At 47.4% G+C, this 13,216-nt stretch overlaps 1 protein-coding gene across 4 annotated transcripts in view; it reads left to right on the top strand.

Annotated features, from left to right (window-relative positions):
- The window catches only part of PRDM1 (PR/SET domain 1), a 121,470-nt gene that overhangs the window by 79,977 nt on the left and 28,277 nt on the right, over positions 1–13,216 (top strand). Inside the window, exon 1 of one of the 4 annotated variants that reach the window (XM_078648438.1) lies at positions 9,137–9,340. The exons of 2 other annotated variants lie outside the window; for them this stretch is intronic. In XM_078648438.1, coding sequence (XP_078504564.1) covers positions 9,290–9,340 — 51 coding nt within the window. In that variant the 5' untranslated portion in view covers positions 9,137–9,289. Of the gene's footprint in view, positions 1–9,136; positions 9,341–12,453; positions 12,790–13,216 lie in introns of those variants that run through there. One more of the 4 variants, XM_078648439.1, reaches the window with a different exon arrangement.

Genomic DNA, 13,216 nt, shown 5'->3' with positions numbered 1-13,216 from the left:
CAGGTGCCCATCGCCGTCCCAGACACCTGTATATACAGTTGGTCATCGAACAGGAAGATGTTATTTGTCAAGCAGAATTCAATGAACTCCAATAGCATACAATTGTGTAGTGCAAATCTTGCCGGTCTTTTGTTGAGAAAATGTTCAATTGCAGTTATCCCCAGTTCGTGCTTAATATTGGTATATAAACTAGTTATATCCAATACCATCAGTACATATGTTGGATCCCAAACCAAATCCGCTATTTTAGATAAAAAATCTTTAGTGTCTCTCACGTGGGATTTCTTTTGGTCGGGATGGGAAATTAGGGACATAGGCCAGTATAGGGCCTAACAGCCAGAACCATAATCCCAGAGAGGTTGCCGATATGCCATATTTAACCTCTGTGTTAGGTTTAAACAGGGGTTACATGCCGATTCACTGCAACATTTCTGAACAGTGTATAGACATTAGACATTTACATTTATAAATGTTATAAAATGTGTAAAATATTTCGAGGCATGGCTAGAACTGGGATTACAGGCCGATCCACGGCAATACACACTGGTACATCCTTGCAAAGTTCATTGAGAATGTTAATCACACAAACATTATTATTATACCTATGAGTTGGTTTTAATTTGCCCGTTCAAAGATGGTGTGTTTGCTTGCAAGTAAGCTGCAGTCCCTCCTCTATGTAGAGTACCGACCAAATCATGTGACATCTCCCTTATTTACAATGTTACTGTGCGCGCGATAATCGACACTGACGAAGGCTTGCAGCCGAAACGCGTTTGTCGACTTTGTTTAAATAAACAGGAGAGTGATCGTCAACTTGCCTACGAGTGCTGTTTTTCCGACAGTAATTTTGAGGATTACGAGCCATATGTTATTGCGGGGGTCCCACCACAGTAGACTGCACCCGCCCGCGAGTGACCCGTCGAATACGGCAGGACCGGGAGCTTTGATATATATATATATATATATATATATATATATATATATATATATATATATATATATATATATATATATATATATATATATATATAAAAAAAACAGTGCAACACTGTTCAACACAGGGTACTCCAGAGTCAACCTGTTTATTGACAAATCACCACAGGCGTAATTTCGGCCAAAGCATTAATCAAGACTTTTTTTGTCAATAAACCGATATACTTTGGAGCACCCAGTGTTGAACAGCATTTCTCTGTTTGCTACATGGGATTTCCACCAATTACGTTTTCTTGGCTGCTGTTCCACATCCTGTGAGGATGAGGGTACCTGATCTGGGGGGAACCTCTGTGGTAGACATATACATATATTACCCAATGACAGTCCCCGCTGAGTAGTTATAGTTAGGACCTAGTGACCATAGGAATTGATTTATTGGTTTGCTAATAACTTTGGCATTGTTTTATGAATCTAGTAGAAACTTTCCCAAAACGTTAATCCACTTTTCCAGTATTGGGGTGTCTTTTATAGATTCATATGCCTGAATCCTTCCCCGTTGTTGTAGTGGGAGTCCCACGGTACATAAATAACAAAGTAGTAAGTAAAAATTCGTACCTTTCCATAGGCTATTATGGTAGCAACCATATACTCTGTAGCCTATTAGTCTCCATTAGAAAAAGGACCAAACTGAAAACTCAGCCAATCAGCAACCAGCACCCTCTAGAACCTTCCCAAGAGAGGCTGAGTCCCTCCGATTTTCACAGCACTTCGTTGTGTAAGGGAGTCTCCCTGGGCTCTGCTCAGTTTTCTTCAGTTTCTCAGATAAGTCTCTTTTAGATCTCTTTAAAAAGAATGTCTGATAAAATAGGATTATTTAGAGCCTGTAAATCCTGTGGGAAGAAGAGGGTGCATGTGGACGATGTACACAAAGACGGTCTTTATTATCTCTATCCCAGCCATGAGACAAAACAATGTAAGATTTGCTGCACCTTCTCAACTAAGACCTTGAGGGATAGAGAAGGAAGACTTCTAATTTGTCTAAAAAAGAAGCAGTCAAACGGGCGGGAAAAAACGGGGAGTTCCAAAATGTCATTCCCTCCTGCAATTTCCAAAGACATTTTTGAGCAGCACTATAGCCAAAACGGCTGAGTGGAATTAAACAACATTTGATACTGCTTTTGACCTCACCTATTACATTACTCATGACACAATCTATCACATTATTGATAGATAACATCAACATCATTGACAACAACACTACATTGTGGGGGGCATGCACTATACTTACTTTAAATAACTGCAGCTGCTGAAATTAAGGTAATTTTGATTTTTGTTTAACATTTTATATTTAATCAAACATTTTCAAACTAAAACAACACTCAACATGTTTCAGTGAACTTCTGTTTTTCAATGCAAAGTAAGATATTATTGCCCTATCTAACTATAATGTTACTTTGGTTTTTCAGTATACATACATATCTATATATTATATATATATTTGGCATAATAGCAGTCGTCACTCTATAGTTATATACGGAAGTCAGGGTTGCTTTGGGGCAGTTTGACAAATTTTCATTAAACTTTCCCAAAAAACAATTAATTTGCCTCAGTTCCTTCTTGGAAAGGTTTGGAATGATCTGTTAAGCAGGCCGAGAAAAAGGGGAAGGTGTCCCAAAACATTTTTTCACCCATGTAATTTCCATTGAGACAATTGCACAACAGTACAAAAATAAGTTGAGCAATATTACTCCAAAATTGGCTGAAAATAGGATACTTACACAAAAGTGTGCTTTTTTGATTTTGTGTAAACCTATTCAGCAGTTTTATAGAAATTAGGGTTTAAAAAATAGTGACATCTAGTGCAGCAAGAATCCCACAGGAATAGAACAAAACAGAGGATTTTGATTGGTCAGTCCTGCATGATCAAGTGCTCTGATTGGCTGACTATAAATGAGGGAAAATGTTGTGGTTGCCATTACAGAGTTCAGATACTCAGTCCACAAGTCCTGAAAAACGAATTTTAAAAATCATAGAAGGGAAACGGGTAGCGATACCCTGACTCCCTAGTCCTTGTAGGGAATCCCTGAGGCAAACTGAGAAAAATAAAATAAAAAAGTAGGGGGTCTGTGACCCATTGGCCGCTCATGGGTGTGGTTTCTGCCCGCAGATGTGCATGGATGGCGAGGGGCAGGCTGCCCACGGGGGATTGGATGCAGGGACTGGCCACATCCCAGGTGACCAACACCACTCTTGGCCCACTTGGGGTTTGACCACAGACGTATCATAAAACTGTGTTAGTTTACATTTAAAACAATATAATTAATTGGGAAAAAAACAAAGGTTAAGCGGAGTTATATGTAAGTAAGGGAATAAGATTGTAACTTATGTTAAGAAAAAGTTTGTAATGCACTGAAAAAAGGGTTAAGTGGAGTTGAAGGTAGGTCTTCTAATAATGAAAAACGTTTTTAAAACAAAAACAAAATGAAGTTTGCCAGTCACATTTAAATCACCTAAGTCTAACTTGTACAGCTATGATGCACAGCTATGACATCAAATATTACATCACTGAGGACACCTCAAATCTATATGAGTGCAAGTTATACTTCAATCATTTATGTATAAAAGGGGAATTTCTGTGATTTTTGTGCTTAAAACTTTTTTTAGTATTTGAAGACCTACATATAACTCCACTTTAACCTTTGTTGGACTTCCTTAGTGCCCTGGTTAATGCGTTCTAAAGCTTCCTAAACATGCAAGTAAATTGTGCATACAGGTGGTCCCCCGGAGGTGGCAGGCACCGGGCAGCTGGCTCAGTCAGACCTACTAGCTCCGATGCCAGGCCATGAATGGCTGCCCTGCCCCTGGATGGAATCGGGAATTTCCCTTCTCTTCGAAAACACAAAAAAGTGAAGGGCCATGTTTGAGAGCGACTTCTTTCTGGAGGAACTCAAATGGCATGTGAGGGACAGGTGCACTGTTTGCATTGCAGCCCTTGAGCTAATGGGATACAGGGCATGCTCGCCTCCGAGCCCTGGTATAAGCACCCTGCCTGGACTAGAGGTCACTCGAGCCTGGGCTCAGCTTATACTCGACTCAAAAGCCTTCCAGTGCCCTCACATGGCGGGATTGAAGCCTGCGGCTTGGCTAAGGATAGCTGCAGCCAGCACCCCAACCCACTGAGCTACCGCCGGAGAACGTACAAGCTCTGGAAACAGGTCGGGTAAGTCCCTGAGGTAGACTTAAAGGAACTCTGCAATGACTGCGTCCTGTGAGCCAGCGGTGCTGGGTGACACCCCCCAGCCCCCCTCCGACCCCGGTCTCTGACCTAATGCTGTCAGTTGCAGATCACGTGTGTGAATGCAGACAGGGCCAACTCAATCCCCCATCCTTCCGAGCTCGGTAAACTGAGAACCTCCAAGTTAGGCAATAGTAGCGCCTGTTATTCGCGGCACTTGGAGACGATAGGCGTGCGTTATAAAGCGCTACACAAACATAACCAATCAAGTATCAATATGAAGAGAGTGTCATTTCCTTCCCTAGTGAGCGGCAACCGCCGGGTGCACCCTTGCACCAGGCAGCCCATGGGTAGACAGCGCTGCAGAAGGACCTGTGCGTGCTGGAGGGGGCGGTGTGAACAAGCAGGCAAGGCCCGTCTTAAAGGAATCGTATTAGACATATACTCCCAATGACTGCTCGAGGTGTGTCTCCGTCTTATGCCAGTAAGGACGGTCGTACTCACTGATCTTCACTCTCTTTTATTTCTATTTTAAGTCGAAATGTGTTAGCATTTTTACTATCACTCCTATATGGATCCCGATCGAATACTACTTTCCTTTTCTGCTTTATAATTTTCCTTTCTCATTTATCATTAGTGATTTACCTATACCAAAGCAATATATTATCCGCTATTTCTGTTGTGTACAGAGATCCTATGTCTTTTCGAATTGTCTCTAGATCTGATAGATTTTCATTTCAGCGCCCTAACGCCCGAAGGGCTTTTCGTGGCGCTTCATTAATAAAGTATATAGATGCAAATGAATGAATACGTCCAAGGGAGAAGCCCGCAACCCGTGCGTGTGTCAGCCCATCTCTTGCCTGAGAGAGAATGACACTAAACGTGAGCGAGGACACGTATCCGTATTCCAGCCCCTCACTGCGGAGCGGAGCGGCGCAAGTTGCAGCCCCCACCCCTCCCATGCGTTTGGGGTGGGCGCGCGGACAGGAAACGCTCCAATTAGGCCACTTCCCACCACACACCGCCGCGCTTCCCAAAAGTCCCCCGGCGCACGTGGTGTTAATATTAACGCCGCCTTTCATAGCGCAATGAGGGACCGTCTGAGGGGGGGGGGGGGGGGGGAGCGAGAGAAGGGGCGGAGAGAGGGAGGTGTGTCGGAAATCAAGTGAGGGGGAGAGGGAGTGAAGTACAGCCCGGAATGAAGAGGACGCACCTCCCTGTCCCACCTGGGTCCTGCAGCTCCTGCCAGTCTGTGACCCGGGGGCAGCGGTCCTCTGAGCCCCCCCCCCCCCCACCCCCCCCACACACACACTCTCATGTGTGTGCGCCCGTGAGGTGCTGGCGCTCAGGTAATGGTGTGTCTTCCTGCCCAGCCCGGTTGTGATTCAGAGCCAGTGAGGGAGCTGACGGGACCGGCTCTGGGAGGGGGACACGAGGCCCAGTGTTTCCGGGAGCAGGGAGCGCCCCGAGGCGTATGTAACACCCGCGTCATCCGCCCAGGCGCTATCCCTTATCAGCCAGGACTGAGCCGAAAACCTGCCACCTACCCGCGTCATTTATCCACGCGCTGCGAGTTCAGATTCATTGTTTCCAATTATTATCCGTTGCCTTCGCTCGTTTATTCATGCGCCGTCTACCCTCTGATATCAACCAAGCTTGTTCGTGCCCAGATGAGATATGAGCTGTCTGCTTTTTACACTATATACGTCTTCTCGTCGAAGTCCAGTTTAGTGGGGTATACAGAGGGAACCTGCAACACAGAGCAGCCCCTGTTTCATGTAAGTGAGTTTGTTGCTATATATATATGTTCTAATCCCGGCATCCCCTCCTAACCAAAATGGTGCGATCCTCAGCAACTCGCCCCATCTCTTTGTCAAAGTTCAATTGAACGATATAAAAATTGGAAGGGGTGGTAAACATGAAACTCTATGTGAAAGTGTTGTCCCTTGGGTTTGAAAGCACCTAGAAGTCATTGGGTTCTCGACGTTGTGCTAAGCGAGTCCTCCCCCGAGTCGCTGCACAGATGTGCAAATGTGTACTATAGGTCTATGCGGTTATTGTCGCAATCCACAATTTCCCACTCTGAGGGGGCATTGGAATGAGGTGGGGGCGGGAGTACTGAAACACAAGACTTAACACAGACCTGGACAGAGCCCTGTCTGTATTGTATTATTAGGGAAGGGGCGAGAAATAAGCTCGTAGGGTGTACGGATTGTTTATTTGTAATAATCTGCCCGGTAGAACGTCCAACAGGGATTGGAAACAGTACGTATGTTCGGCTAGAGACCCCACCCACCCCTTCGGTGGGGGGCAATGGGACTGGCCGGCACGGAGAGGGGGGCTTCGCCGGGGGTTTCAGAGGGGCACGTGTGCTCTGAGCATCAGCAGCTGTGCAGAATAACCCTAGAGTGGCATGTTCTATGAAAGGCAGCGAGTGGCACATGCGTAGCGAGCCTGGCCATCAGCAGTTGTGCCAGGAGTAATGCCAGGGTCGTTTTGAGGTACAGCGGGTGAGAATTCGAGTGGGGGCACACTTTGGTGATGGCTGGCGGTGCCTGCAGTGTGTTGGTACAGCGAGGGAGTGAGGCTTGCCGTGGCCGAGCACAAGTGGCTGAACACCAGGAGCGGCACCAGGCCCTCTCAGGGTGCCAGTGAGGAGGGGAGGGGACTCTGACACTGCCCCTTCCGCCTCCAGAGACGAGGCTGTGGCGTTCTTAGTAGACTCTCGGTACAATTAACCCTCCGAGAGGCGTCGATGGCAGTCGTACTCCCTTCCACTTACCAGAGGCCCGGTGCATTTCCAGTGCATACACTGCATTTTTAGGTACGGCGAAATACGGCGGCGTGCCCAAGATCAGACGATGTGTGGTCTAGTACTGAAGGCGAGACCAGCTAATGCCAGCTTTGCAATACATGTTCGCAAATAATGCGGGATTTTTCTCGCGAGCTAGCTGTCGGGGGCGATGGAAAGCTGACTTTGGCAACCTCGTTTGGCATTTGGCAACTCTGCTTGTGCCCGTCCGAAACTGGCAACCTACACGAACACCAGCAGCGAGTGTGCCCCGCGTTTCTCCTGTAACCTTAGTACACGCTGATCCTACTCTTCAGTGCCACACTAACAATTGAGCGCCTTCGGGTGACGGTCCAAGAAGCGGCCACAGCTCCTTGAAGCTAGACCAGGACGTGCTATATGGTTCAGGCCGTCGCTTTTCTGTCTTCGAGGGAGGAGCAGCGAGGCAGGGACTGATTGCCTGTATGTTTGAGGTGCTGGGTATGGGGGTGCAGGGAGGGTGCAGGCGCGGCAGAAATCGGCACCCACTCCGCGTCCCACGTGAAAGTATTTTTTTGACTCTCATGTTCGCGTAGGACGTCGAAGTTACGAAAGAGGGTTTCCGAGAATCAAAAGGCGATGAAAATACGGATCATTATAATAACACGATGCTTAAAAAGAATCCTCTGGTTTGATGAATCTACTGCAGATATTTAGACTAGATCAAATCTGTACTGGATGGATTCCGCATTTTTGTAAGTGAGGTCGGTCGAGCGCCACTGGAGTGAGCTGGAGACATTCACAGCGCTATGAAGCGCACGACTAAGGCTCGATAAACAAAATTATTATATAGGCGACACTGGAATGTGCTGCTCATTGTTTCGTTACATAAGTCTTCCAGCCTCACGACTCTTCGGGAAGATGTGTGCTACAGAACATACATCAACCTTTTTTTAAAATGTAATTCTATGTGATTTACCGTTCTCGAGACGCTGTAGTAAGCCGCTGTATACTGACTATATATGAAATAATGTGTATATCTATCGGTAAAACCTTTATTAGCCTTTACTAACACTTGCCCATTTTCACGCAGCTGCAGTGAGGAACTCTACGGGTGGTGAATAAATATTTGCTTTATGGTTTAGTACCGTCTACAGCGTTTCAAGCGGGCGCACTAAGGAATGTTATAAAAATTACCCACAACTATTTTGTATATGCAACTATAAAGTACTAAATCATTTATTATTCAATTTGATTTTTTGCAGCGTGAGTCATTTATTTAGAATATATATATATATATATATATATATATATATATATATATAATATTTTAAGTATAGTGGTCTACAATTGAGTACTCAATCGAGTCTCAAGGCGCCGCAGTAAGACGTGATACAGAAGTTACCCAAACGTTCCTATTTGTCACTTAAAAATGTAGCACTCTCTTTCTTCCTTCCAATGCGGAGGGGTACACAACATGTGCAAATACTGAATAAATAGTGCTATTGAATTTAGCAGGTTCTCCCCCGTCTCAAAGCCCTGCAGCATGAAACCGTGTTCTGCAGCCCTCGCGTACACATTTTTAATTTTCATGGCGCTATATGATTTTGTACTCCATTGCAACTCTGTGAATAAAAAGGGTAATACATGATAGAATGTACATATTTTCGTGTATATAGCGCTTGTTTAGTACTCTCCCACATTTTACGATGCTGGGTCACTATAAGCAAAAATTATATACATTTTGCTAGCTATATGATTTAGCAGGTTCTCCTCTCCCATCACCTTATAATATCGAAGCGCTACAGGCCAGCAGCGGTGCATCCTTTTATACATATAGTTAACGTATACACGGAACTATTAGATTATGTACCCCTCCCTGGGCTCGGCACGCTGCAGGGCGATGTGCTTCATATTTAATGTATACACAGTGCCGTGTGATGTTGTAGTCGCTCGAGGCGCTGTGGCGGACGGCGCCGCTGGCCCCGGTCAGCAGTGACAGTGCCCGTGCACTCTCAGGTATGTCAGGTGCGTGAGCCGGGCCTCCAGGGCCCTAGAGCCCGCCCCTTGGCAGCTATTTTTAATCCCCAGCCCCGGCTGCAGGCGGAGTGGGCGTGCCCTTCGGGGTGGGCGGCCCCTCGGGTCAGGTGAGGCTCCACCCCCGCCGCTGACTCCGAGGCCGGAGATCAGTGAGAATTATTCAGAAGAGGAAACCCCAGAGAGGAGGCAGCGGGCAGAGAGGCAGGGCGCAGAGAAGAGGAGAGCGGAGCCTGGCACCTGCAGCGACGGGAGCCCTCCAGCAGCCAGCCCGGGAGCCCGGAGCATGCCCACAGCGCCCCGCGCCAGGATCAATGCCTCAAATGCCGGATCTCTGCTTGGACAGGCTGCTCGACTCCACCTTGGTAAGGGCAGCCCCGCTCTCCCCGTCAAGGGTTACTTGAAAGCAGCGTTCCACATCGGAAGATCGCCTTCCTCCCACAGCGCCCGGAGGCGGCCCGGTTCGGCGAGTGGGCGCTCTATGCCAAGTCAAAAGACGCAATGCGCTAGCTGGGATCAGACACTTTGAGGCGCTTTATGTGAGAGTTTCACCCTGGAATTGAGGTGCTTCGTTCTTCCTGGGCAGCGCACCCCATACCTCCTGCTTGTGCCTTGGTTCCAGGGTGATGACCCCCAGGATAGGGTTGTATTGGTGGGCTGTGTGTCGTGCGCATTTTGGCAGTATTGTAACTTGTACCCATTTCTGATAAGATGCATATTTTCTTTACATGCAGTACTCCGTGAAACTGTCTCTTGGTGTTGTAAATTGGACTTTCTAATACTGAAGGGCTTCTCGGCCGTGTAAAATCTACGTTGTACTATTTAAATTTCCGGGGGTTTTAAAATTCAAGCGCTTTTATGACTTGCTTCTTTCTTTAGTTTAGTGCGCTTTGTTGAATATCGGTGCTTTCTATTCTATCCCATTTCCCCACATAACTGAACGTGCATAAAATACTCTAAAGCAGGTTACAGCAACTTTTCTCAATTTGATCCACAACGCTCCTGTGAACCTTGTAGCCGTGCAGCGTGTCCCGGGAATCTAGGGTCTGCTTGCGGTGTCTGCCAGCCGGCAGCCTAAAGTGCCTGGCAGTGGCGGCGGCTGCCGCCCTCTTGCGGCCGTTGCAGGCAGAGCAGCGGCGGCTGCAGAGACCCGAGTCGCGCGTGGAGGGTGACCTGAGCCAGCTGGATTCTAGCCTCTTTGTGGCGCCGCGATCCTGAACCCATTCATACTTTCAGTTTCATTCGCAAGTGGCGATGTTCTTACATAGCACTTCAGAGCTGACTGGTCCTATAGAACACCTTCCGTTTATAGTGGATCAAGCCTAAGGGACAACGAGAAAAGCGATTTGCCCAAGATCACACAGTACTGTCTTGAATCAATCTAGGAATATAATACTCGTCTTGCCAGATCAGCGCTGACACTAGATAGAAAGGGCGCGCGCAGAGACAGCTTTCGATCACCCCAAAAAGCACGAGACGCATTTGCCGTACGTAGACGGCTGTACTCATTGCATCGTGGGTGAGCATGGCTGAGAGTGTCCTCATCGATGTTGATAACGCGACACTTTGTTGGGGATACCTCAATGTGTATTTACTGCTCTGTAACACAAAACGTTAATTTAATCTTCATGTATTTGATTCGCCTCCTGCCCATTGCATTAGCAAACTTCCGCCGAAAATAGTATATTTTGTGTACATCTAACAAGCTTATCTCAGCTGCAACCCTCTGTGTGTAATGTGATTTCAACACCACGGTCATCTCTGCGCCCCCTGGCCACCGGCCCTGGGGCTCTGGCCGCAGAGTCCAGCCGCTCTTCCAAGGACGTGTTCTGAGACTTTAGCATGGACTATCTGCGCCTCCAAATGACGCTGGGAGGAAACAGCTGCTTACGTTCTCCAGAGGATGTTTGAGGACTTTCGTCCATCTCATGGTGTGGAAGTCTGAGTGAGCAACCGAGCAAGAAAGCAGCATCTTTTGAGACCTGGTGTACTCAACATTGAAACATTGCGTTTCTTTAGTGGATATAAATGGCCCAAACGTCAGACTTCACCGGGCAAGAACCCGTGAGCGCGGAGACTCGCGAGGTTCCCAACCCCCAGCGGCTCGTAGGCTGTCCGCTGCCCATTCCTGCCTGTAGCACTTGACAGAAGTGCCCAAACCCTTTCTGAGCCCCGCTATCTTGGCGAATAAGGATAGGACCTCTCGATGAAAAGTCGTTTGCCCAGGATCACACACTTTGAGTCATCCGGGGAATATGAGCATTTGGACGCAGTAGAGATGCTGCTAGCCCGACACACACCCCCGCGCGGCGAGATGTGACATGTTCACTGACACATTTCAGAAAGTAAGTAAGCTTAGTTAGCATAATTATGCATAGGGGCCCAAAGAATGCTCGTACAGAAGATATTCTTTCTGGTATATTCCCTTTTCGACTGTTCCTTCAGTGTCCCCCACTAGCTCTAATGTACACACCTGTTGTGAAAACGTGTGTGGCATTTCCGAGTGTTTTGGCGTGCCTCGCATGTTTTTCTTTTTTTGTGTGAACGCTTAATTATTGTAGGCACGGTTTCTTTAATTACCAATACTGCTTTCTCAAATTCTTCATTGATGTTACCTATACTGCCATTCTCGGCACACTGGGTTGGCTATTGGCATATAATGAATGCAGCTGGCGTCACCCAAGCACCCTAACATAACATTCTTCCAACCCTCGTGTCTTGTGTTTGACACACTCTGTCCATTCTATACTGAACGTTAGTTTCAATATTTCAGTGGAAGTGTCCTCTGCCAGAGACAAGTGTCTCCTTCAGCACTCAGCACCCTTTACTCTGTGGATGATCACCTGTTTTAAGGCAGTCAAAACATCTGTAAGGAAGGGGACCGATACCTGTCCAGGGTCACACGTGCACACGCTGTTGGAATCGGGTCGCCTCGATTGGCGGTCTCCAGTTCAGCCACCAGACCACGTCACTTCCAAGAAACGTGTGGAGTCATTTGAATGAAGGTGGCCTGCGAGTTCGATACCGTTGTCAGTATTGCATTTTATCAGTTTTATAGCGTCTTATACCCCCTGACGAGGCATCGACGTGTTTATTACTCTGCACCCTCCTTGTAATTCTAAATTGGCAACACGGTCACCGTAGGCTTCCTTTTGAGCTGGTTTTAGGCCGCACAGGCGTCCATAGTCTTGCTGGCACTAGAAATGGTATTATGAAGTAGGCTGTGAGCCCATATATGTACCTGCAATATATTTAAAGATAGTACTGTACTTTGGAACGCGTTAGGTTGATTGACGGATCCGTTGTGTACACTTTTTAATGTATAGCGCGGTATTGAGTGACCAGAAGCCTATCTGTAGCGCTTGGATATCAGTTGTGTATTTTTGACAGGCTGCGAAGCAGCTCACTCTTCTGACCGTGCTGGGGTTTCCCATCGGTGCGCCTCGTCGCATCTGTCTTGCCTCTTTCCCAAGAGTGCGCCGGTGCTTCTTGCGCTGGGAGGCAGGATGCAGGATGAAAGCGAGGACGTCAGCGGAGGGGGGTGGCGGGGGCGCTTGTTTGTGCTGAAAGTTGTTTGTGCGCTGGTGGGAAAGTTCAGCATCCCCCCGCCTGGAATAGACAGACTGCGCTCTTCCGCTGCTGTGGCGTGCGCCTTCCAGATATAGCCTCATTCAGACGTAGACAGCAGCTCCTTCCCCTTCCTCCCCTTGTTTGTGACACTTTTCCCGAGGCTGCCGCTGCCGTTTCAGGGGCGCAGAGTTGGTGCACAGCGGCCATGACCCCGGGTCTGTCAGTACGCCTGCCTAGCCTGAAGGTGGGTGCTGGGAAACAGGGGTGTGATGGGCTCAGGTAGGGGTATGAAAGGGAGGTACACGCACTGCGTTTCTGTTTCATTGTATTTTGTGAGGAATTGGTGGTAAATGTCATAAAAAGGCTTCTTGGCGCTAGACACATCCAGTCAAAACTTTGAGCCTGTCGTTCTGTACCATCACTGCATTTGCTTAGTGTTGTGGGGGGTGTGGGTCGAACAGGCAACATTTGTGGGTCGAACAGGCAACATTTGTGAGCGGTGGGATCTGCTCTTTAAGCTTGATTTTTGTGCACAATTTTCCGGAAGGGTTTTCTTTCTGTGTTTTTCTTTCTCTTTTTTTTTGTTGGCTATTACTCAACCTCAGCTCTCGAGCATTAAGAAGGCCATAGACCGCGGCATTAGTCACCCCGTCTCAGAGGAAACCGCAGCG

The sequence above is a fragment of the Lissotriton helveticus genome, chromosome 6 (assembly GCF_964261635.1).
Source record: "Lissotriton helveticus chromosome 6, aLisHel1.1, whole genome shotgun sequence".
In the NCBI taxonomy this organism is placed as follows: domain Eukaryota; kingdom Metazoa; phylum Chordata; class Amphibia; order Caudata; family Salamandridae; genus Lissotriton; species Lissotriton helveticus.
Note: the sequence above shows the minus strand (reverse complement) of the source record. Positions and strands in the feature narration are given on the sequence as shown.